We start from the raw sequence: 25,629 nt of genomic DNA on the forward strand, positions 1-25,629 counted from the left end.
ATACGTTAAGATCCAGGGGGGGTGTAAACTTTTGAGAAAGATGATTGGTGTAAATTGTTATTACTTTGTCTTCTGGGAAACATGTAAATATCTCATGTAACTTCTGAAGAAAATAAGATCTTTAAACAAATAATAACAATTTATACTGATCATCCTGTTCAAAAGTTTACACCCCCCTGGCTCTTAATGTAGTCTTGCCTTCTTGAGCATCAGTGAATGTTCGCACCTTTAGCAGATTCTGCAAGGTGTATGTAAAATTATGATCCCAACTGTATACTTTGTAGTTTCCCTGTAACATAACAAGCTGCATTTATGTCTTATTAAGCTCATGAAAGAGCAAAATGCGAGGCTGGTGAAGGAATGACTGTTTACAGCTGCTATAACGTAAGTGATCACAGGAATAAACTTGTTTCGTGGAAGTTCCACGACATTATCTGGAACATCAGTTACATCATACCGATGTAGTCAAGTTATATAGAGCATTGGTTCTCAAACTTTTGTAGCCAGGAACCCCTTTAAGTGTCAAACATATTCCAGAGGCCCCATCAGTATGGATTTGTTTCATGAACATTATTTGAATTTTCACGTAATATTTTCTGGAGCCATAGAACTTTCTATTCCTGAACTTTCCACCAATAGGACACATTAGATCTGAGTTGACTTTGGTGCTTGGACCCCTAATTATAATAACTTTGATCATGTGAGTTGTGAGTTCCACTACTGTAACAAAACAAAGTGTGTGTGCTGAGTGTCTCACTGACGCTGCACTAAGACACACACATCACACTGAGGATTTGTTCATTTCAAATGTTATAAGAATAGTATAAGAGCAGAAATCAATGCAACCCTGAATATATTAATTATCACTGCATACTGTATGATTGTATGATCACCATAAACCTTGTTTACCTTTCTCTATAAAGTCTGTCACACACAGTCCAAGAAGTCCAGAAGAGTCCAAATCTGTCACAGATCCATCTCTACCAAAACTGCTGTTTTCCTCTTCCTGTGATCTTTTTGCTTTCCCTTTACTTTTCTTTGATGACATGTTGATTCCCTCGCGCTCTCTGGGTTGAAAGCGTGCAAACTGCACCGCGCATGCGCCCTGTCAAGCGCCTCTTAAATTTCCGGGTTTAAAGTTCGGCTCCGCCTCTCAGTAGCCTTCGTATTTACCGTAAAGCACCAAAATTATGGTCGCATAATTTTTTTTATTTAGGAATAATATAAATTTTAAATATTTTCACTTACTAAATGTTTTAAAGATATAATTATAATACTGCATATTAAACATAGATATGTACAACTACTATATTAATATAGCATGTCATACAGATTTTGTATGAAAACTAATCGAGATAGGATAGTACATCAGTTTAAAATAATAATAGTAATAGAAAATAAAACCCAGTGATTGAGAAATGATAAGAACTGATGAACCCAAATGTTTTATGTCAAGATGGACTTCTAAATATAATATTCTGATAGATAACGGCGTTGAAATTCATATCTAATATATTTAATATACTAAAAGCACACATAAAACCTTCTCTTCTCAGCTCCCACTCTGAACTTTACGGCTTTCTTACACTTCAAAAACCGACTTTTATTTTTATTCTGTAGTCTGAAGTGTATGTATTGGTTGCATTATTTCTTTCAATGTCTCCATTTAGTCGCGGTTTTGTTCCCTCTTTTATGAAACTCCTAACCCGCTATCCGTGTCGCAGTACTCGGGGGTCGCTGTGTCGTTTCTCCGGTTATGCGGCACAGCAGCAGCGGCAGCAGGAGCAGCAGCAGCAGCGGGGTCCCGGAGCTCCTCTGGCCGCCTCAGTGGACGCGCACGGCGGCGTGACAGTGCGCCACCTGCCCGCTGACGTCACCGAAGCTGCGTTCAGCGAGCTGCTGCGTGGTGAATAATAATAATAGGCACAATAACAGCGTGGAGTGAACTCTTACAGTGTTGAATTAACACTTCCAGTGTTTATATCAACTGAAACCCAAGTTTCTTAGGTGCTCCCGTTTTGTTTTTGTTACCTCATTACCTCAATGTCAGTGCTGGGGTGAGAAAATCCACCAACCAAAACAACAACAAACAACAAAAAACAACAACAGCAGTCCTGTGGTCAAAATGGCTCTAATGAACACACACTCAAATGAACAAATAAAAGTTAGAATAATGAGGATGTAAAATTCAACACTATAGATGTTAATAGACACAGTAAGAGTTTGTTCAGTACATGTATTAACTGCATTACAACATAGTTATTAAGTAACATTGGGGGTGTACTGTCATAGGAAAATTATCAGTGATGGGATGGTATGATATGGTCTGATGTGATGTTATTGTTGCCACCCAGAAGTTTCCAGCATGACCGTGGACAGTTTTATTCCTCTTAGACCGCAGCAATTCACCAACACCAACAATCTGTTATTTATCAAAGAACGATTCATGATAGTTTTATCCGTTTATAGTTACATTAATGCTGTGGAACATCAGTGAAACAAGTTAGTTCCTGTTATCGCTTACGGTTTAGCAGCTATACACAGTCATTCCTTCTCTTTCCCTCACATTCTCTCACTTCACCCAGTGAATGAGCTGTTGTCGTTCGTAAACGTACTGAAATGATAATATACTAGAATAAGCGCATTAATATAAACCTGTGAGATGCCTTGCAGCCGGAACTACTACCAGAGCTGCTGTTATAGAAAAATAACCAACACCTTCTGACCAATTGAAATCGAGAATTTAACAGTGCTGTGGTACAACGTGTCATATTCAATTGTTGAACATTGTGTCGTTTGTGTATTGTGTATTGTGTGTGTTAGAGTCTGTGTGTGTGTGGCGCTCTGAGGGCCGCGTGGCTGTCTGGCTGCGTGTTCCTCTCTGTCGGAGTCGTCTAGCCGAGGCGGCAGCGCTACAGGGTTTTACCTTCCACCATGCGGTTCGGGACGAGGCCGTGCTCAGCCTGTGGATGGGGGACGGAGAGAGCCGCCTGCCCAACTATGCAACACACCAGGTCGGAGTTGCAGGTTAGTGTGTGTGTGTGGGGTGTGTGTTTCTGTCAGTGCAAAAGGATGCACATCTGACTTGATACATATACTTTCAGTGCATGTATCCACATAATGTCTTTTGACTATGTTCTCATAAATAAACTAAATAGTATGCATAAAAGCATAAGCATAAAAAAAGATATGTTTAAAAAAAATTGATAAGGAACAAGCATTCAGACACCACAAATGAACAACATCAGTACTACAATAAGAAGCAATTAGCTTTTCGCAGCATTGTGGTTCAATTTAGGCCCATTCCACTTGACAAATCATCTTCAATTCCCCCAAGCATACAAAAGTCCCACTGATGGACTCGCAATTTCAAAAACCTTCATAAATGTTCAGTAAGATTCAAGACATGAGCTTGGCTAGGCCAAACAAGGCCTCGTTGAGTTATTCCACCTGGATGTTTTGGATCGTTGTCTTGTTGGAACGTCTATCATCTGCCCAGATTCAGTTTCTTGGAAAATGCGATTAAATTCTCCTCTAATATGTTTGTGTTCATTGCTCCATTCATGTTTCCTTCAATTACGTGTAATGTCCCAGTAACGTTTGCAGAGAATCAGCCTCATATCATGATGCTCCCACCTCCGTACTTCACCGTGGGGATGGTGTTCTTGGGATCATACACACAACCATTTTATCTCCAAACATGATCATTTGAATTATTGTCAAAGAGTTCTATTTTAGTTTCGTCTGATCAGAGTATATTGTTCCAAAAGCGTATCTCTGTGCTTCTTTTTAAGCAGAGGAAGTTTCGCATGAGATGTAGGAACCAAGATGATTGCAGTGCTCTTCACTGCTTATTGTTTTCTGTCTAACTGTTCTTTCTGCTGCTTTCAGGTCGTCCTGCAACTCTTTTCCAGTGAGTGCTGCTTTCTTTCTTACCTTCCTTATCGGTAGTTTAAGAGTGCATTGTGCAATCTTGTGTGGTGCACGTGTTCCGTGAACTTTCCACCTGTATATTGACGAACCAATTGTACCAACAGGGATCTTTACTATAGCGCTGTAACTTTTTACATTCGAGCGTTGTTAAATAATGTTGTCCTTGAGAACTATAGGAAGCTCCTTCACCATGATTACTACTTGTTGCGCGAAGTCTTGCCAACCAATGGCAACATCTTTTATAACGACACCAGGTGTAGGTTGCACAAGAAATTTTTTGAGCATTTATATCTAGAATTTGATAGTATCTGAATACTTTTTTCCATATCATAAAACATATCTTTGTTTATGGTTATGAATACATACTTTTTTGTTCATATTTAAGTATGGAGTCAGAAGACATTATGTGTGCTCCCTTCACTACATATTAATCAGATGTGTGTGTGTGTGTGAAACAATAGTATTCGCATTCCTATTACAATCTTGTTTTAAATTTATTTTAGTAATTTTACTATGAATGTTATGTGATACCTGCTTTTTGAACAACTCCTTTAAGTAAATCGAGTAAATCTAATCTTTGACTACTAACATTTCCTTGCCATTATTTGTCTCTTAGGTGATAAATATTCCATTCCAGTGTTCACATGTCTTTGCACAGTTTGTCTGGACACACATCTGGTTGGTGAATTAAAATAATCGAAACTCACTTAATACAAAAAAGTCATGTATAAGTTTGCACAAACATTTCCAGATTTGAGCAGCAGAGGGCGAGCAAGAGAGAGCGAGAGAGAGAGAGAAGAGAGAACAGAGAGAAAGAGAGAGAGCGAGAGAGAGAGAGAGAGTGTGTGCGCGTAGTAGGAACATGTTGGAACATGTCTCTTTGTGAAGATGCTGTTTATTGGTAGATCCGGGAAGAGAAGAAAGAAACCTGATGCAATCATCACTCTGCAACACACAGACGCACACACGGACACACACATTTGTCTTACTATCCTCTTGAGAATCTTCCATTTACATAATTATTAATTAATCTGGCTGGTCCCCACCACGATATAAACTCACGAATGAACTCTAACACTGTTGCATTTACACCCGTAACTGAATTAATGAACTAACACCATACCTTTTAACACTGACAGTGTTGAATTAATAGTTTAATGCTGATATTTTTCATCCATTTTCCATTGTAATGTAGTTGGGAAAAAGCCCATTTTTCCCTCTTTTTGTCCATTTGCAATATGAATGACCAGAACTGACTACATCTACACTGACATGGATGGGAATCCCAGATTCTTCCAGATATATTGCCATCACAGAGAGGCGATGACTGATATAAACGCTCTGTCCTAGAGTGCTCATACTTGTGATAAGGCTGAAAATGCTTTTTCTGTACTTTCTGACAGCCATCTGTATGATTTCCATGATTTCCACTGAAATAATATCGTAATCAAATGTCATTAAGTAAATGTAAGGTGCTGGCACACACTCGGTTTCAAATTTAAGGAAAGGAGCTGAATTGATTGGATATCGGAGTATCAGATAATTAACACAAAACTGATTAATTAAGATTTAACTCCTTAATCTCCTAGGATTTGTCAAAACTTTCATCTTTTCATCCTTCACAGGTACTGCGAAATGGACTTATGAGAAATTTAGTCCTCGCAAATACACCAGTGCAAGTGTGTATGTGCTCAGCTAATAATATGGTAGTATATTAAGTAATCGAGTAAAGAATGGGAAGGCTGTTTTAGTGTGTGTGTGTGTGTGTGTGTGTGTGTGGGATTAAATAGATACCCATGTGTGTTTAGTGCTCAATCCATGTTCCCCTTCTTAAAGGTGCTGTTGTGAACCAGTCTAATGGAAAGGTCCTTGTCGTTCAAGACAAGAACAGGGTACGGCATAATTACACTTTTACTTTCTCTCACACACACACACACACACATACACAGATACACAGAGTTCATTTATATGCCACACACTTTCATGTTTTTTGCAAAAGTCATTGACGTCACTGAGATTTCTGATACCTTAGCTTAATTTAGCCAGGTCAACAAGCAGTGTGTAAACACGAAGTATTTGGCAAAAGTATTTAGGAAATGGAAGACACACACACACACACACACACACACACACACACAGACAGCAAAGTTGACTGAAACACCTTGTTTTGCTTTACCAGCAATCTCACTGACTTCTTTATGCCCACTGGAGTAAGCAGAAGCTTTTCAGCTAATCATTCCCATGCCTCACTTCTTCAGCGCCACACTGCCCCTCCGCTCATGTTCAGAATCGTGCCTAGTTCCTAAATGACCACTATACACTTGATGAAATTCAACACACATCTTTCAGCATCATTGTTTCCAATATATCCAGGTTGGGTGTAATTCACGAACCCTGGATGTACACAAAATAGCGTTTATAACCAGCTGCTTGATAGTGTGCCTTGCATAAATATTCACTCGCTGTAAACTCATTTCTGTTGTTACAACCTGGAACTGAAATGGACTAGTGATGGTGGGATAATATGTCATGAAATCTGCAAAAAAAAAAAAAAAATAGCCCATAACAACTCATCACACAGAACATTATCCTTGCAATGAAGCACGGTGGTGGGAGCATGCGTGTAATTGGTGCTTCTCTCATTAAGTATAGCTGTCACTCATTACTCATTTTTATCAGTTTCACATACCATATACCGTACAGACGACAGTGGAGTTTTACCTCAGGTGATGAGTCAGACACTGAGGTGGATGATGCTGATAATCACACGAGAACTATTTTCCCATTAAAAATGGATAATTCTTTAAGATTATAAAGCAGTAATTTATGTTTTTCTATAACTAGATTAAATTATAAATGAAGATGTTAAATGTAATTTTTCTCTTTTCACTTTTGGGGGGTAACCAGACCTTAAAACTTGTGATTGAGATACTTGCCAAATGAAATTTCAGTTCAGAACTATGTCTAATAAAAAATGTCAAAATTGGACCATGTAAAGGGTTTTCCCATGTTGCTACACACATCTGTGTATCTCTCTCTTTATCTGGCACACTTGCTTATTAGCTCTCTTTATTGTTTATCCTTTAGCCCTGTTGCTCCTTCGTCATTTACTGGTTGCAGTCTGGCTCTGATCCATCAGTGATACAAAATTACAGAATATGCCACTGGCCTTATATTTCTGTGCGCGCACACACATGACTCAACAGCAAAATATTTTAAAATTTTAGGTGCTTTTTGTCCATGTGTGGGTGTCAGATGATTCACACTTTAGATGAAAAATAAAACCATGACGGAAAAGCGTGATGTCACTTGCAACTTTCCAAAGCTAAACAGCCTTGTCTGAGACACATGGAGCGTATATGTAGAGTAGATTATACAACGAATGCTTGTTGTCTTTACATTGTAGACGGTTATTTGGTGATATATGACACCATCAGGAAATTTGTGTGTCCTCTTTTTCAGCACAAAATCAGCTTTTCATATATTCAACACAAATAAAGTCTAAAAAAAAAAAAAAATTAGAGTGCAGATGAACAAAACAGAAGCACAGGAATAGGTGTTTTAAAATTTTAATGCAAAAACTGATATTCCTGGTGTCTGTCTGTTGAAATCCATTTTCGCTATTCATACACAAGCAGAATTTAGGAACGAAAACTATATGTAAGATAAGGTTATTTGTAAAGCTCATGTAAACACGTAAAAAGTATAAAATAGCCTGTGTTCAAATAAATTAAAACTACAAATAAATTCAAATTGTATTATTGATATAATTCGAACAGGACTCAGGAGATGTCTATGTATCCATGTATGAGTCTTATTACAAAATCCAAAACAGAATTCAGTATCAGCTCAATATCAAAAAGCAGGCAAAGATCAAATACGGAAATCTACGAAACAACCCGACAATTGGGCAAATCCAAAGAGTAGTCAATATCAAGGCAAGAGTAAAATACAGGCAATCATGGAACAAAGGCTCAGAACTAACAAGATGTTGGCAAGACTTCGTGTTAGTAGAATGTTTGTAGTGTCTACAGGCCCTGGTGGGTGTAACAATTATCTCTGAATCAATACATTTCAAACAAACATACAATTTCAACTTCAAAACTACAAAACAAATCATTTTTGCTAGACTTTAAAGAAAACTTGTGTGTGTATATATATATATATATATATATATATATATATATATATACACACACATATACACACATTCCTATTCTTGTGGGGACATTCGGTCGCCACCAAGATATAAAAATATTTCCAGACGCCCCCCATGAAAGATCCTCCCCTAAACACACACACACACACACACACACATTCATATAGATAATCACAATATCAGGACACTTGTTCATCTTTGAACATTCAAAGCTAAGATAAAAATGAAGCTCCATTGAAGCTAGACAATGAAGCTTCTATCTACAATGTCCTTAAACACAGTAATGCCTGTGTTTATACTCCGTTAAGAGATAAACACGAACCCCACACACACACACACACAGCCTTTCAGTCATACTCTCTGTAGTTCTTTTCTTATTTATTAAACATTACCTAGCTAATGTTTAACATTGACCATAGAGAACATAGAGCACATTCTACTCATTAAATATTACCTGAAAAATAAAAAATCAGTATTTAGGAATCCACACACACACACAAAGACACACGCACACAAATACACTAGTACTTATCTGGGGGGAAAATATCTTGCCAAGTAAAGAGGGATGGAAGAATCTGGAAAACATTACGCAGTGACAGGAACTACAGAGAGTATACTTAATGATAGTGTGTGTGTGTGAGAGAGAGAGAGAGATAGAGAGAGAAAGATTTTCACCCTGTTAACACACCATGGGTGACTGTCTAGTTTCATAACGTAACCTATGGTAGAATATGGAATAATGTTTTACACAAATAATAATAATAATAAATATTAAGTTACTAATAGAACTTAATTCTATATAATTTATAGTACACTGAAAAAGTCTGTAAAGTATAAATGCTTTAAAGCGATGATGCCTTCAAAAATAACAAAAGTTTTAACGTATCAAGATAATAAATAATTAATGTTTTGAGCAGTAAGCCATCAAACACATTTAAAAGTATAAATCAAAACCCAAGTCTAAAACTTTTGTACACTGTTGTGCAATTTTCTAAGGAAATTAGCTCTTAGGTTGTTCCAGGCTTCTTGGAGAGAACCTGAAGACATTCTTTTTTATTTACAACCTTGATGATGTTTATATCAGAAATTACTTAATGTAGTCCATTGCTTAATAAAATACAAAAAACTTCTCTGTAACTTTGAATTTCCCCACAAAAATACTCTTTATTGTTTCATATAAGAGAAAAAAAAACAAAGAACCATACAAGGAATCATACAAGGAAAGGAAGTACAAATTTACATAGCTTTAACTTAAAAAAAGATAAAAAGCATTAAAATGTCAACGAAAAAGACTACTCAAGTAAGAACTAAATTACAGTTTATAACTAGCAGCATTTTTTTGTTTGGTGTTAAATATGACTAAATAAACATACACACACATCAGTAGAACAAGTTTTTAAACTCAAAAATATAAAGTTAATATTTCTATGTTGAATGCATGGAAATAAATGAGTTGCATATGCTAAGTTTACAAATAAAAAAACACATAAAACATATTAAAGACATTTAAAATAAATGGATAAATCTACGCTAGTAATAAAAACCCTTTAAAAACATTTTCTAACACAATATTGCTTATTTCAGGCTAAGAATATGTGGAAGTTTCCTGGTGGATTGTCAAATCCAAGTGAAAATATTGGTAAGTATCGCAACAAAGATTCTAAAATATTGATAACGTTCACCAAAATATTGTTTGATTTTCACTAGTTATCATTTAAATTGGCTATTAATCTTTTTCTTCATGTTTGCGTTCCCAAACCTATAAACCAACATTAAAAATCTATCTAAAAGTCTGTATTTACAGTTTACATTAAATCATAATCATGTATTTATGTACTAAAAATCTTTAAACCTGTTTAAATTTAAATTTGTTTAAAAGTATTTCATCTAATTTGTTTTGGAGCTCACAGATAAGATAACCTCATTTAAATCCAAATATTTAGAGTTTTTATGTAGCTTTGACCTCATTAAAAAAAAAATTACACAAACAATATCCGACACGCCAACGATAAACAATTTCCTGCTTCCCTCTCGAGTATAAACTTACAGCTAAATACACATTTGGAACTTTGACTTTGGGAGGAAATATGAGATCTTATTTAAAAATAATATGAAATGGTAGACTTGGATTGGATTATTTAATGCTGTCAACAAAATGGGTTTAATATATCACAGAAATGGCAATGTGGTTTCGAACCTCAAAATGGTGTATTTATTAAGAAGTATGAACGTGTATAGAGATAGTAATGAATTCTCATTTCCTTTATTTATTAACTAGTCCTGACAAGTGAAATCTACAATGTGTTGCCTAGTACCATGTTTTAGTTGCCCAGAAACCTAATTGAGTAAAAAAAACGTTAGCTAACATCATGTAATAAAGTATAGACAGCTAGTTAGCCAGCTAGTTAGCTAGTTAAGTGAATTAGACAAATGGAAATGAACAGGTTTATGAATTCTTTCTATGAGTTAAATAAATTTCTTTTTCTGAACACAAAATCTGATTATGCTAATGATTTGTCAACACCTAGGTTTATATATTATATATATACATATATATATATATATATGTATATATAAAACACACAAAGTTCAGACTTGATAAAACTTTGTGAATCATTACTTGTTAATTCTATTTTTTTTTTTTTTTTTTCTAAATTAGGCGACACTGCAGTCCGCGAAGTTTTTGAGGAAACTGGCATCCGATCTGAATTCCGATCTCTCCTGAGTATCCGTCAGCAGCACCACCACCCCGGAGCGTTTGGGAATTCGGATATGTATCTGATCTGCCGTCTCGCCCCAGTAACCTACGAGATTAACTTCTGCAAGCACGAGTGTTTACGTTGCGAGTGGATGGATTTGGCAGAATTGACCAAAATTAGTGACGCTACGCCCATAACGAGCCGCATCGCCAAACTGCTTCTGTACGGACTAGAGAACGGATTCGACAACATCGATCTAAGCATGGAGGAGTTGCCTGCCGTGTACACCGGATTAGTCTATCAGATTTATCACAGGAAACTTCCTGAGCGGTATAAATAAATCTCACAGTGTGCTGAAGATGTAATACAACGCCTGTTTTCCTAGAGGCCTTGTTTACGAGAAGAATAAAATCAATAGCCATTTCTCACATTTAAATATCAATTCAAAGCAATAAATTTATGTTTTTCAACAAAAAGATGGGAAAAGGACCAAATAGAATTTCATTAGAACACAGTGACTGAAAAGATGAATAATATTAGATGTCTTTTCTTTTGTTTTTTTGAGCTAAGAGCATTATTTTTGGCTGTAGATAGCTCTTACCTAACATACAGTATACACCAAACACATATTACAGTTACATTATATTAAACTCATTTTAGTAATATTTGCTCTTTTTCCCTCTCAAGCAAGCATTTGTTTTGTTATATTTATCCAATATGTGCATTTTCTTTTAGGCGGTAATGGCCAAAACGGGGAAAACGTATGAATGAACAAATTGGTAGAGTAATTAAATATTTAGACAACAGCGCTTTTAAATGTTCAATTCTGATTGGTCAGAAGGTGTTGATTTCACTGCTATAACAGCAGCTCTGACAGTATGTCCAGCTGTACGTCAAATCACGTGAATTTACATTAATGTGCTCTAATACATTATTGTATCTGTAGCAAGAACTAATTCAAAGGGACTTATACCTCAAATAATTATTTATATATCATTATATATATATATATATATATATATATATATATATATATATATATATATATATATATATATATATATCATTTTTAATAATAAACAAATTAAAAATGTGTTTGCATAATTGCTGATATGGTGAGGAGACCATTTATTTAACCTTTATGGAAGCATCTGCACTTTGTAATAGTCGGAGGTAAAGCTGTCCATCATGGGAAAGTCTACATAATTTGTAATAAAGTAAACTTATATGTTTTGCTGTGTTCGACAACATTAAATGTAACTATAAACACATAAAAGTATGATGTCATTATTTAACAAGTTAAAAAGTGTAATTGTTGGCACTTTGCTGTGATATCAGTAAGAAGAAAAAACACCTCATGATGTGGTGTTGATTATTTTCCTATTACAACAGGCCCTGTCGTGACCTAGCTAATAAATACGATAATACACAAAGGCTAATTTAGTTTTAAAAATTCCGTTACACTATGCATTTTGCAGTTGCAAACATTACATTGTTACATTGTTAAATTGTTAAATTTTATAAAATGTTGATATAACTGCAGTACAAAGTTTTGTTTTTTTTAAGACTTTTCTAAAATTCTGTTTTTCCACTATTTTCCAATAAAAAAAAACCTAATTAATAACTTTGATGTTAATAATGACTGGATTTCGTCATATTCTAGAAAAAAAATTGAATTTAAAATTCTTCACTTTTAAGCAGGAAGTCAGTGATTGCCTGAAATATATGGACTTAAATACAGTATTTAATGTAAATATTGTATATACAGTCATATCAAAGAAAGTTAATATATTGCCATAGTGTTAGAGTTTAACTACATACATACATCGACAATATTTAGTGTTTTTTTTTTCTCACATAAAATCTCATTTACAGCACAATTTGATCTATACACACTAAAAGCTAGAAAGGAAGATATATATAGAAGCAGCATATTTTAAACTCACATTATTTAGTCATGACATTCTTTAAAAATGTACAGGAGCTGCAGTCATAAACATTAAGAGGCTTTTAAAAAATGAAAATAACTTTCAAAATTAAAAAAAAAAACACTTTTGCCAATTAAATAATTGTTTCAAAAATTTGTGAATGTTTCAAGTTTTTTTCAGTGTTTTTATTTGATTGTTTTGTTATGGAATAGATGTAGATTAATGTTAAACAGATTTTACTACATGGCCATTTTTGTCTGTTAACTTAAGCTTGTCACTTAAGTTTGATGTTAATGTGTATGAAATATTAAATAACTATTAAATAACTTAGTTGAACAAAGTAAAATTGTTTCAACATAACTTTTAAGGTATATCTAAACACTTCTTTTACCTACCCACTAGTAGATGCAACATCCATGGTAGAAAATCTGTTAAAATGGCTGTTCGATGTGATGGAAACGTATGGTGTATGGTAGATTTCATTCATGCTTCTGTTTTGTTGAGCAGAAAAACATGAGATCACAGAGCTCCAGGCCAAGCTTACAGATGGAGAACTTCCTGTTGGCCTCATTTAGTGACACTGATTGGCTGCAGATGGTGAAACATCAGCCTGGGTGATAATGTTTTGTTCAATGTTCTGTAAACACTTTCGGTTAAGTTAATGATTTAGGGTTGACGTTATAACATGAAACTTAAGGTCAAATAATTACAATTTTGGTAGGAACAAAGTATTACATTTCTGAAAAGCATTTTAAATTTACAAAATTACAAACCATTAAAGTACAAGACTCAGCACACTGGGGCTTAATCCTGTTGTTATTGTAGTGTTTACTGGCCTAAAATGATAAATTAGCTATAATTTTCAGTTGGAAAAAAATCAAGTTCAGCACTTTCTCCCTTTTTCTAGGTTAAATCTAGATTAAATTAACAAAATTTTACAAAAGCATTTTAAATTACAACAATTTTCAGAAAATGAATAGGACTCTACAAAAGAAAAAGTAAATTAAATTGGTTAATTAGTAAATTAAATTGGTCATGAAGAATTACACAGATGAAGCTGTGGTTAATTTCTACATAGTTAGTTGCTTTAGAAAAAAACTTTATTTAATTGCTGTTAGATCTAAGGCTATATTTTTATGTTAAAAAATGACCAGTTTTAAGGAACCTCTTTAGTTTGTCCACATTTCTATTCACATCTCAGACAAAATGATGAGTTCAAAAAAATTCACAAGTTGCAATCACGTATTAATGGCCTAAAATGATTCATTAGTGATAAGCAGGTTAAGCACTGTGATAATTTCATGTTTGTAAGTAATTCAGTTTCTTGTATGAATCTTGCCCAACATTTCCTTAAAAAAAAAACCTTCATTAATGTCCCAAAAAGATTAATTGTCCATATTCTGGCCTGACATTTGTTTTCACATAAACAAATAAAAACTCACACAGATGAAGTTTAGCTCTTGGCTGACATCGGGAGGAAGAGGATAGCTTTTTGTCCGGGTCCTGTGTTCGCTCCGCTCTTGTATTGTCCCGTCCTCTTTAGCGCAACATACCAGTTCGGATATTTCCGTGATCTGTACGTGTTGTAGTTATTCGCCTCCAGGCGCTCGAAGAAATAACATTCATCGGTTGCTCGTCTCTGAGATAGAAAGAGAGAAATAGAACTATTGTTAAGACTTCAAATTGTGTCAAAAACTAGCTGTAGTACGTAAAATAATTAAAGAACTTAAAGCTTATAGTACTTAATGCAATTATTGTAAGTTATTTAGTTAATCTACATTACTTAAAGTAATTTAAAGTGATTTGATGTACATGTTTATTGTAATTTTGACAATTTCTATGATGTAAGGTTTGTACTTGTTTGTCCAAAGTGAAGCTTTTTACTACCTCAACATTTATTACTGAAGTACACTGAAGTACTCTTTATACACACACACACACACCCACACACACACACAGCTGTGCTCTACTTTGTTGTTTTATATAAAGCCAAAGACTTTGCAAGACTATAAAATGTTCAACAACTTGTACACACCAGACTTGATCTTCCAATGGAAGAGGATGTCAGTTAGTTTCCCATGAATTATTATGACTTTAATGTTCAATTTTAGAAATGTTTTGAAATCTGTTTAGAAACTGTTTAGAAATCTGAAACAAGGTGAGAAAATGTAGTTTTTATATTGAAGTTCAATTTTAATATTGAAATACACTTCATTAACAACTTAAATCAACAATATCACTATAATGATATTATAAGACTCCAAACCACTTTAATTAAATCTGTATGTGTGTGTGTGTGTGTGTGTGTGTGTGTGTGTGTGTTTGTTTGAGGAGACTTAAAGTAAAGCCAGATTCTTCCTCCATGACCTTTGACCATTGAGCTGTCATTCATTAAAGATAGGTAGATGTTTGGGATAAAGCTCATTCACATTCATAGTTCTGGAAAGGAAGTATAAGTGCACATACTATATCTGTGCAAAAGTTTTATTTCCTTGCTTTAAAAGTTACAGCAATCACAGATTTTAACTTGTGTGTATTGTCTAGTATCATTTGAAGAATCATCAGCTAAGTTAGCTAGCTAACTAAGTTAGATAAACTGTAATGTTAGCTTACACTGTTGTACGCTGTTATAAGTTGTTTGTTGTATGACGTAGCTAAAATTTTTTGTTTAATTGCAAGTTTAGTCGAGAGATTAGATGTGAGGAATAAAATAGAGTGGAATTATTATTACCACCCTGAGGTTGATTATTTTCCAATAACAGCATGTCCTGACGTGTTTTATTCATCTGTTTTATACCGTAGCAATTTATATATTACAAATTTGAACTTATTAATGAAAGACATAGTATATTCTTAGGTGTTTATAGTTACAGTTACCGTTGTGGAACAAGTTAGTTTTTGTTATCACTTATATTATAGCAGCTTTTCTTTGATAAATAACAACATTTTTTTTAAATCTTCTTTTATTTAATTTTTTTAAATTTTAATTTTTTTTTTAATTTTGGCCCAAAATATTAGGCTTTGATTATGTAGCTCATCCAACATCCATGTCCCTGTGGAAGTTATTACTATAGAGAAGGAAACATATTAAAGACATTAATGTAATGTAGTGCATTAATATAAACCTGTGATTTGAATTACAGCCAGAACTACTGTCAGAGTTGCTGTTATTGAAAATGAATCAACATCTTCTGACCAATCAGATTTAAGTGCTATGATATGGATAGAACACAACATACAGCTGCCAGTTGTCAAATCCATAAAAAAAAAAAAATCCAATGATCTATTTTATAATCACACTATAGAGGACACTGGTCTCAAAATATTTAGCGCTGTGTTATGTTTTAAAATCTTAATTCATTTTTGCCCAAAGAATTTAAAGAATACAATAAAATTTACATTTATTTATTTATTTATTTATTTATTTATTTATTAACAAGTCTTAATGTTTCACACCTGTAATATTAATCTAATTTAAAAAAAAAAAAATCATTGTTTATCATTTTGTATTGTACAGTTTGGTTTGGAAAAGTTACCCGTTTGTAAATTAAACATGGAAAAATGACCAGCAGTAACCATTGAAGTATAATTAAAAAAAAAAAAAAAAAAAAAAACACTGTGTCAACACAGTTTGAGATGTTTTCAGATTCGGACTCGGTGAAAAACTTCCAGTATTAGCATAAACAAGTTAATGCATCAAGATTTAAAAACAAGATTAAAAGACTGAAAGATTAACACATTGAAATGTTGTTCTGGTTTATCAGAACAGCTTGTTCGAAGGAAAAACAATGTGACGTTATGATGATGGTGCACATTTCCTAGCAGCTGTCGACTTTAGGCTAAAAGTAAAACTAAGCCTTTCCCCCTTGTTTGTGTGTTAAGGTACATCTGTTACACTGTAAACCACATCAGTCATGATGACTGTGTGTGTGTGTGTGTGTGTGTGTGTGTGTGTGTGTGTGTGTAGCGTGGCCTGCAGCCCAGTTTCATGGCAGCAGTCATGCATTTGTACCTGCTGTGAACAGTTGTTTAACCACACACACATAAACACAAAAGGAGTTCAACATTCAGTGTTTCCTCTGTATTTGACTCCATGGGGACTGATGTGTAATGTGATAAAGGTTTTCGAGTGAAAACAGTGAGTCAATGCTAATGATAAACGTGTATATTTTCAAAAAATCCAGTTTCTGTCGGAGAAAGAAATGAAATTCCAGGAAAGTCAAAACGTCATATGAAGGCTTGAGAAATCCAAAGTTGAATGAATCCACTGAATAGTGGAAAATTCAGCTTTTACAGCTTTGTTATTATTAACTGCTCAACTCTGGAGTCGCGTAATAGTCGATTTCTTATTATACCCTGTTTACATCTGAATTACAGTAATTACAAGCCAACAGCTTGGAGAATACTTGAATCTCTTCATCTTCTGACTTCCAGATGATACTGAAATGAATACACTGATCACTATGATAGATAGCACTCCTCATATACCTCATATATCCTCATATACCAGAGCAATGTTTAATCCACGAAACAGGTTCATTCCTGTTATCACTCACATTAGAGCAGCTATAAACAGTCGTTCCCCCACTTTCTTTTGAAGACAATACCCGAAACAAAACACACAGCTTGCCAGGTTGCCAAGAAACCACAAACCGCAGCGTCTTCCATTACAGCGTTTCCTCTGTGTTACAAAGTGCTGACACTGGAGACTCCTTCCAAAAATACTAAATAAACATCTCCTCACCTTATCAACCATTACACACGTTTTTAAATCTGGTTTTGTCAAGCACTATCATACAAGTCCCTGTGCAAGCTGTTACTGCAGAAACAATAACATATTAGAACAAGTAAATTATTATAAATCTGTTATCTTCCTTGTAGCTGGAAGTACTGTCTGAGCTGCTATTATAGAAAATGAATCAACACCTCCTGACCAATCAGAATCAGGAATTCAACAGTGCTGTGGTATAAGAGATCATTATGTTGAGTTAATTCCTGAAATTATATTCTTAACTGTGTTACTGCTTTGGTCTTGTGTGTTCACGCTGTTGAAACCTTCAAGTCGGAGCTTTCAGAAGAATTACAGTCTTATAGGAGGACATCTGTACCTCTGTTCATTCATGCAATTATCCAGTCAGCCAATCATGTCGCAGCAGCACAATGCACAAAATCATGCAGATAGAGGTCAAGAGCTTCAGTCAATGTTCTCATCAAACATTAGAATGGAGGAAAAATATGTGATCCTCAGTGGCTTTGGCATGGTTTTGGTGCCAGACAGGCTGGAAGAAGTATTTTCAGAAACTCCTGGGATTTTCACACACCTTCTGTTTCTCACTCTAGACTTTACACAGCACGGTTTGAAAAATGAAAAACATCTGCTGGTAGAAATGCCTTGTTGATGAGAAAGGTCAGAGAAGAATGGCCAGACTGGTTGAAGCTGACAGGAAGGCTACGATAACTCAGATAACCACTCTTTACAAACGTGGTGAGCAGAAAAGCATAAATGAGAAGTGGTTAGGTATTCTATTAAAGTGGCTGTCACAGTGGAAGCCTTATGAAGGCAACATGGCCAAGTTGTTTCACTCCGTCACTGTGCGTGTGTGTTGTGTGTGTGTGTGTGTGTGTGTGTGTGGGGGTGTGTGGTTAAACAACATGTTCACAGCAGGCATTGCTTATCATCGCAAATTAATGACTACTACACACGCACAGTTCTCAAAAACGACATGGTTTCTGGTGAAACAGATGGTAACCCACAAAGAGGAAATTGTTAACTACCAGACTGTTGGTAATTTTCCCTTTTTTTAGGCTGTGATTTTACTGCAATTCCAAACAAAGAGCGCTAATTATGTGTGCAGTCAGCGGGTGTGTTACAGGTGACAAAGTGTGCTGGGGAGGGAAGGGGGTCAATATTTGTGTGTGCTATTTGTTTAGAGTTAGGAGTGGGCGATATGTCAAAATCGACGTAACTTCCAGACAGAGTAAAAAGAGACTGGTGAGGAAATTACTGTTTATAGCTTCTACACCGTAAATGGTGACGGAATCTAATTTGTTTTTGGACGTTCGGCATCGTTAAACATAATTGTATACAGATAAACTGTAGAACACGTTGTACTTTGATAAATAAACTTAGGGTTGGTATAATTTGCTGTGGTATAAGTGGAATAAAACACTTTTGGGAAAAGAATCAGCTTCTCAATGTAAGTCCACTTTACATTGGCCTGCCTCACACAACCCTGTCATTGGCTATTTCCCTTTAACAGCACACCCTCCAAGTGTTTTATTCCTTATTGAATGGCAGAAACGGGCTTGCTCAAAACACAAACTTTTAGTATTTCAGTGCCTTGGTGCGCAAATCAAAGTGTTTTTTGTGGACTCACCGTTCCAAATAGCCTCCCCTCAGAGCTCATCGCAAGGTAGCGATTAGCCGAGATACCCTTAATGACGACTTCTCCCACTGCAGTCGCCTGGAGCTGCAGCCGAACTGAAGGAAACAGGAAAAGAGAGTAATTGTCAGCCAAATGAGAAAAAAATGAATCACATTAATCCATGTTGGAGTTTTTCCTTAGGATACCTGCTCAGCATTTTATCAACATTTACAATTTTAGTATGATATCATAGTCAAGGCACTTGTAGCTTTTACTTGTAGCTGTGCCGCAGTTTACCCAAAACAAAGCAGCTAGCTAGTTATACAGCTAGCTGGCTAATTAATTAATACCAGATATCACATAGCACCTATCATGCTGCCTACCTATACAGCTTGTTTACGAATAAAGTGCATCTGTGGTGTAGAGGAATACATGATATACCATAGTGCTACTGAATTCTTGAATCTGATTGGACGGTAGTTCTGGCTGCAAAGCAAATCACAGGTTTCTATAGTAACATGTTATGCAGGGACTTGTATGGTGGATGGTCCACATTTTAAACAAACGTGTAATTTTTTTTATGGCGACGTTTACCGTAAGGAGAAATCCAGAAGGAGTCTCCAGTTTCAGTTTCCAATTGTAGGAGGAGTCTCCAGTTTCAGTGCTTTGTTATAAAAGTCAGAGGTAAAGCTGTAACTTTTCATACATGGGAAAGTCTTCAGGATGAAGGGCTTTGTGATTTCTCAGTAACAAGATGATCAGAAGAACACATGGCTAGCGAGGGAACAAATGTTTATAGCTGCTATAACGTAAGTGATATATTGTGGAATGTTCGCTAAACAAGCTAGTTCCTGTTATAACGTAAGTGATAACAGGAACTAGCTTGTTTAGTGAACATTCCACAATATTAAATGTAAGTATAAACGGTTAATAAGTATGATGAGTCGTTCTTTAATAAAGCAAAAATTGTCATCTTTGACAAATCTCTGTGGAATAAAAGGACGAAACTAAAACACTTCGGGAAAATAATAGGATTATAGTCAACTTTTTGTTCTGCTATTTTGTCCCAAGTGGTTTAGTCTTACATACTGTACAGCATATGAGTTTGCATTATCAATACCAAAGACAAACACTCACCCGATCATAGTTAAACCCTAGTGAAGGAACAGATATGTGATGCCACAATTTTATGCAAACGAGCTAACAAACTCCCACAATTATTAAGAATTCACTCTGACGAAAGTGAACGGCTGTCCGTCCCACTCATCCTTCTCATTTGGACAACGGGCCATAAATGGTTGTAGGATTAAAAACTCATAAATGATGCTCAAACACTTAGACAATGACGTGACTCAAAAGCCCAATATTTCTAATTTAATGCTAAAGTGAATTTAAAGTAATTTGTGGTCTTTTTGTTTTTACAGTTAAACAATGTTTTGGTCAGATGTGGAAGTTTGGAAGGGAAAGAAATGACTCGTCTCCTGGTGAGGCGGATTTTGTAAATTCCTTAACACTGAGCTAACATCGACTGTGTGTGTGTGTGTGTGTGTGTGTGTGTGTGTGTGTGTGTGTGTGTGTGTGTGTGTGTGTTGGGTCAAATCCGCACAACCACAAAGGGACGATGACCTTTATTCTGTTCCAAATTCATTCATGAAGAAAGTTCATTTGTTAATGTTTTCATTTCCATTTGTTGCTGTGTCTGTTGTTCTGTCTTTATGTGTTTTGTAATTCGTTTTCTAGTAGATTCTTTTCTGTTCCAGTCAAAGGTTCTGCCCGAGAGCCGATGCTGCTTTCTTCAGCAAGAGTCTAAAACCGCAAATGTAAGTCATGTTGAATAATAGCCACAGCCAAATGAAATGTAAATGTATGTATATCATGGAACTCAGGGGAGTATCAACTAGGGTTGGGCAATATGATTATATAATATGGATATTGTGATAAACTATGTCACAACACACTTTTCTTGAATATCATGGTATTGCAATTTCTTTTGAAATAAGTTATAATGAAAGCAGCTGATTTGATGTTAAAATTTTGTCCTGAATCTTTAAAAAATGTATAGGCTTATGATGTATTTAATAGAAATGTCTTTAAGTATTATATAATTTTTTTTCCATATCTCTCACTCCTAATAGGAACTCTCCCAGAATTTGGAGAACAAAAAAAAAATATCTTGATTGTCAAACCATGCAATTAGATCATCCCAACTGGTGCAATATTTTGCAATATTATACAGACAAAATATTGTGATCACTACAGATATCATCATATCTTTCCATTTGGAGTATGTTCACAAATCTAGCAGAAAGGTGATTGTTAAATGGTAGAGTGAGTATCACATTGAACACTCTCTCTCCCCCAGTTAAGATGATATTAACTTTGCTATGCTTTTGGGAAACTCAGCCCTGTCTAGAAGCTAAATTTATTTCCCACACATTTAAGACATTGCCAATTCAATACTTTTTAATCATTAAAATAGTTATGTATATACCTTATAAAATCATCTTAACAAATCCACTTTAATGCACTGGCATTGAAAATGTATGGGATTTACATATGTAGTGAAAGCGGTGTGTATGGGACTGTGAAGTTATCATGCTTTGATCAAATCATACTAGCTTCATACCACCACTCGTTCATTCATTCATTCATTCATTCATTCATATTTTTAGTTCATTTCATTCATTTATGGCTAGTTCATTAAATATGATTCATTCACTCCCACTTCACTTTTATCATCTGTTCATTTCTTACTGATGACTAATGAGAAAGAGAGAGTGGGTGCAACATTGAGAGTGAACAGTGTTTGTGTGTGTGTGTGCGTGTGTATGTGTGTGTGTGCGTGTGTTATACAGCCACTGTCTGTGTTTACAAAGATGTGGTCATCATGACTCTCGTGATTAAATGTCATTAAAACAATCAGCCACACTCCATCACATTAGTCATAGCAGGTGCTTTACATGTTTGCAGAGAGGGACACAGAAACAGACGGACAAAACACGGCAGATAGATAGATAAATATAGATGGGAGAGACAAGAGAGTGGGAGAGAAGGAAATGGAGGCAAAGGAGAGAGGGAGATATAAAGATATAAAAAGGGAAGAAACAGAAGGATAAACATAGAGAGAGAGAGATGGAGAGGAAGACAGACAGACAGACAGACAAACAGAAATAGAAAACAGGAAAGGAAAGAGTCTGGAGGTGTGAAAAAAATACAGGAAAGAAACAACCTACCTTGATAGAGGGTACAAAAACACGGAGACAGAACAGAGAGAAAGGAAGTACAGATACAGATACTGTATGATGTGAAAATCAGGGGGAAAAAAACATATTATGTCTGAATTTCAGGAAATAATTCCATCATTATTTCTATAGCAACAGCTAACTCATATGGACTAGAATAGACTAATAATAAACATATTACCGACATGTATGGAAGGAGTCTCCGGTGTCAGTGCTTTGTGTGTACGTTCTCCACCACAGGAACTAATCTTGTGGACGTACCACAACTAAATGGTTCAAAAGCGTGAGCTGTTGTTCATTAATAAACTGAAAATCATACTTGCTGGTAAATTGCTGTGGTAGCAGAGGAATATATCACTTCAGGATCTGCTGTTATAGAAAAATACTCAACTTTGGGGTGGCTGTGTTTATGATCAATAACTTTTTAAATTATCATGATATTGACCTAATCTGTACGTAGCCCTTAACTGACCTGTGATATTTGCTAGAATAATAATATAATCTAACATTTGTGACAATAAAAGCAATATTGAACTGAACTATATAGGCACAGAGAGAGAGAGAGAGAGAGAGAGAAGAAGAGTATGTTGACTCTAACCTCTAATAGTTGTGTCTCTACTGATAAACTCTTCAAAAACCAATTTCTCACAAATTACTTATCAAATTTCCATCAACAGACAAACCACTGTAATAAGAACAGGTAATGCAGAAAAAAAAAACATACAAGCTCGAGGATTGCATGTTTTTAAATGAGCAAAATAAGCAAAATAAGATGTTAATTTAGCTTTTTTTTCTTAATGAATGTGTACTGTAGTTTGGGGTTTTTGTACATAAAAGTGTGAAATACTTTAATTGCGGGGAAAAAATCAGCAAGAGTATATGGATCATTTGGCCAGAACTTTCTTACCATCAGAAATAAAGACTTCTCATCACTAGTGGAGAGGCATTTTAACAGCAATGGACATTAATGACAAGTCTGTAAGCCTTGCTGTTTGTTGCTGTGGCAGTACTAAGATAAGGAAGTACAAATTACAAAAAAAAACAAGCAAGATAAATGAATTATGCACCTTGGATTAAATACAAGGACTAGCAAACGTAGCCAAGAATCTTTCTCTTCACCATGTTTGCTGTTCAGAGGTGACACAGCCTTACACACAAATTTCTTAAACACATTAATTACAGATGTCTTATCTGTCAGTTTGGCATCATTTTAAAAAATGTATTAACAAATGACTATTTATCCATTTATAGTTACATTTAATGTTACAGTACTGTTATCACTAAAATTATAGCAGCTATAAACACTCGTTCCCTCCCCAGCCTCTCTTTTTCCTCTCTCGAAGTTAATAAGACAAAATCACAGCTTGGCATGTTACTTGACATGAAACCGGAAAGCATAAACTGATCTGAGCTGAAGACTTTCACATGGGGGAAAAACTCACTGACTGGAGACTCCTTCCATAAATGTTAAACGTCTTCTTATAGAGAAAGCTTTACCATATCAGAGATTATACTGTATGTTTTTTTTTTTTGTTACATACAAGCATGTTGTTTTTTTTTCTGTCATACAAGTCTGTGTGTTAGATATTACTGTACAAATGATAACATATTAGAACATGCGCATTAATAAACCTGTGATTTGCCTTAGAGTAAAACTACTGTCAGAGCTGCTGTTAAAGAAAATGAATCAACACCTACTGACCAATCAGAATTGAGAATTTGGTATAAAGGGATTTACTGAAATCTTGTTGGTTTTAAAAAGTTATTTTCCTTGTGTTTATAAATGACAAAATCCCACAGTGAGAAGTCAGACGGAAAGTTGGGCCTGATTTCTTTCCCTGCCGAGCTACAGTATAAAGATGCTTTGTATTACCTCCCTCTCTTTCTACCCCTCTCTCTCTCTCTCTCTCTCTGTCTCTCTCTAGGTGAGTTATGTAGCAGAGTAACAGAGTGTAAACACTAACCTCAAGGCTAACAACATTCCTTCTATTTCTCTCCTGTGTTCTTTCATTCAGTCCCTCGTTCTTTGTTGTTTCTCTTTCAGTCTCTTTCACTCTTTTATTCTCTCCTCCTTTCTCTATCTCTCTAATGCTGTCTACTCTTTCCCCTATTTCTCTGCCTTGTTCATTCTCTCTGTTTGTCTCTCATACTCACCCTTTTTTCAGTCTCTGCATCTCTTTTTATCTGTATCTATTTTTCTCCATGTCCTCCATGTGAAAGAATGTAAACACTAACATGAGGCCTAACAGCAATCTCTCTCTTTCATACCTTTATAATAATAATCATTTTTAGAAAGGAGTCTTACTGTTGGGGTCGTTTTTCTCGCGGATGCCGTCCACTCGTCCGTCCGGGTTGATGCGCAAGAAGTAGCCTCCGTTTTTGCAGTACAGGCGCTTGGGCTCTTTGAAGTGGCCCGGGGGAAAGCTGTCGGCCGGAGCCGAGGGAAGAGTGGAGATCTCTCCACTCGCCATCTCTCCCTCTCTCTCCCCCTCTTGCTTCTTTTCTTCCTTCTTTTCTGCTCTTTCACTTGTCCAGCCCTCTCAGTAATGCTGGAACCCCCCTCTGTGGCCTCTCAGCTACACCGCCCCCCAATCCAGCTCTCCTCTCCTCCTCCACTCGCTCACTCACTCCTACTTTTCATCCAAAGTTAGAGAGAGAAAGAGAGGGATTCCTGTTAACTCTCAGGTCACTGTTTAGACTTACCCACACTGAGAGAGAAAGAAAGGAGGAGAGAAAGACAGAGAGAGACAGACCAAGAAGTAATAAAGGGAGGACAGAGACAGAGAGTAACAGATTAAGAGAAAATGATGGGAAGAGTAAGAGAGAAACAGAGCCAGAAACAATGCAACAAAAAGGGAGCGAGAACAAGAGAATGAGCAAGAATAAGAGAAGGAAATAAACCAAAACAGATACGAGAAGAAAAGAGTGAGAAAGCGACTGATAAAAAGAGACAGAGAGAAATGAACAAATATGAGAGAAAGAAAAAAACAGTATAATAAGAGGAAGAGAAAAAAAGAGAGAGACAAATGATAGGAAAAGCGAGAATGAGAGAGAGAGAGAGAGAGAGAGAGGATGATATAATCAGAGGAAGAAGTAGACAAAAAAAATCAAATAGAGAAAGAAAAGAGGATGAAAGTCAACACATACTAGTTTGGACTGTGTTGAAATTCACGCTTAAGATCGTCCTAAAGCATTAGTATGAAGATGATGATGGGGCAGTCGAGACTTGCCCTCAGGCACGTGCGAGTGCGTGCGTCCTGTTGTCTTCTGAAACTAAAGTGTTTACAGCAGAGAGGCTGGAGA

At 35.6% G+C, this 25,629-nt stretch overlaps 3 protein-coding genes across 6 annotated transcripts in view; 1 reads left to right on the forward strand and 2 right to left on the reverse strand.

Moving 5' to 3' along the window:
- The window catches only part of spata5 (spermatogenesis associated 5), a 95,415-nt gene extending 93,834 nt beyond the window's left edge, over positions 1-1,581 (reverse strand). For all 3 annotated transcript variants that reach the window (XM_034309907.2, XM_034309908.2, XM_034309905.2), the window contains exon 1: positions 910-1,581. In XM_034309907.2, coding sequence (XP_034165798.2) covers positions 910-1,048 — 139 coding nt within the window. In that variant the 5' untranslated portion in view covers positions 1,049-1,581. The remainder of the gene's footprint in view (positions 1-909) is intronic.
- nudt6 (nudix (nucleoside diphosphate linked moiety X)-type motif 6) lies at positions 1,573-11,846 on the forward strand. Its single transcript, XM_053239079.1, has 5 exons — positions 1,573-1,906; positions 2,824-3,027; positions 5,770-5,825; positions 9,677-9,731; positions 10,752-11,846. Exons 1-5 carry the CDS (start codon positions 1,657-1,659, stop codon positions 11,129-11,131), a joined length of 945 nt encoding a protein of 314 aa, XP_053095054.1. The 5' UTR covers positions 1,573-1,656; the 3' UTR covers positions 11,132-11,846.
- Positions 9,231-25,629, reverse strand: fgf2 (fibroblast growth factor 2). Of its 2 annotated transcripts, none has more exons than XM_026917306.3 (4): positions 25,474-25,629; positions 24,632-24,959; positions 19,097-19,200; positions 9,231-14,358 (listed from the first exon to the last, which is right to left on the reverse strand). In XM_026917306.3, the coding sequence occupies exons 2-4, from the start codon at positions 24,795-24,797 to the stop codon at positions 14,173-14,175; spliced, it is 456 nt and encodes a 151-aa protein (XP_026773107.1). In that variant the 5' UTR covers positions 24,798-24,959; positions 25,474-25,629; the 3' UTR covers positions 9,231-14,172. The 2 variants fall into 2 exon arrangements, with proteins under 2 accessions (XP_026773107.1, XP_026773108.1); XM_026917307.3 differs by having other exon boundaries at positions 24,632-24,956; positions 25,474-25,626.

Source organism: Pangasianodon hypophthalmus, chromosome 13, assembly GCF_027358585.1.
Source record: "Pangasianodon hypophthalmus isolate fPanHyp1 chromosome 13, fPanHyp1.pri, whole genome shotgun sequence".
NCBI classification, from domain to species: domain Eukaryota; kingdom Metazoa; phylum Chordata; class Actinopteri; order Siluriformes; family Pangasiidae; genus Pangasianodon; species Pangasianodon hypophthalmus.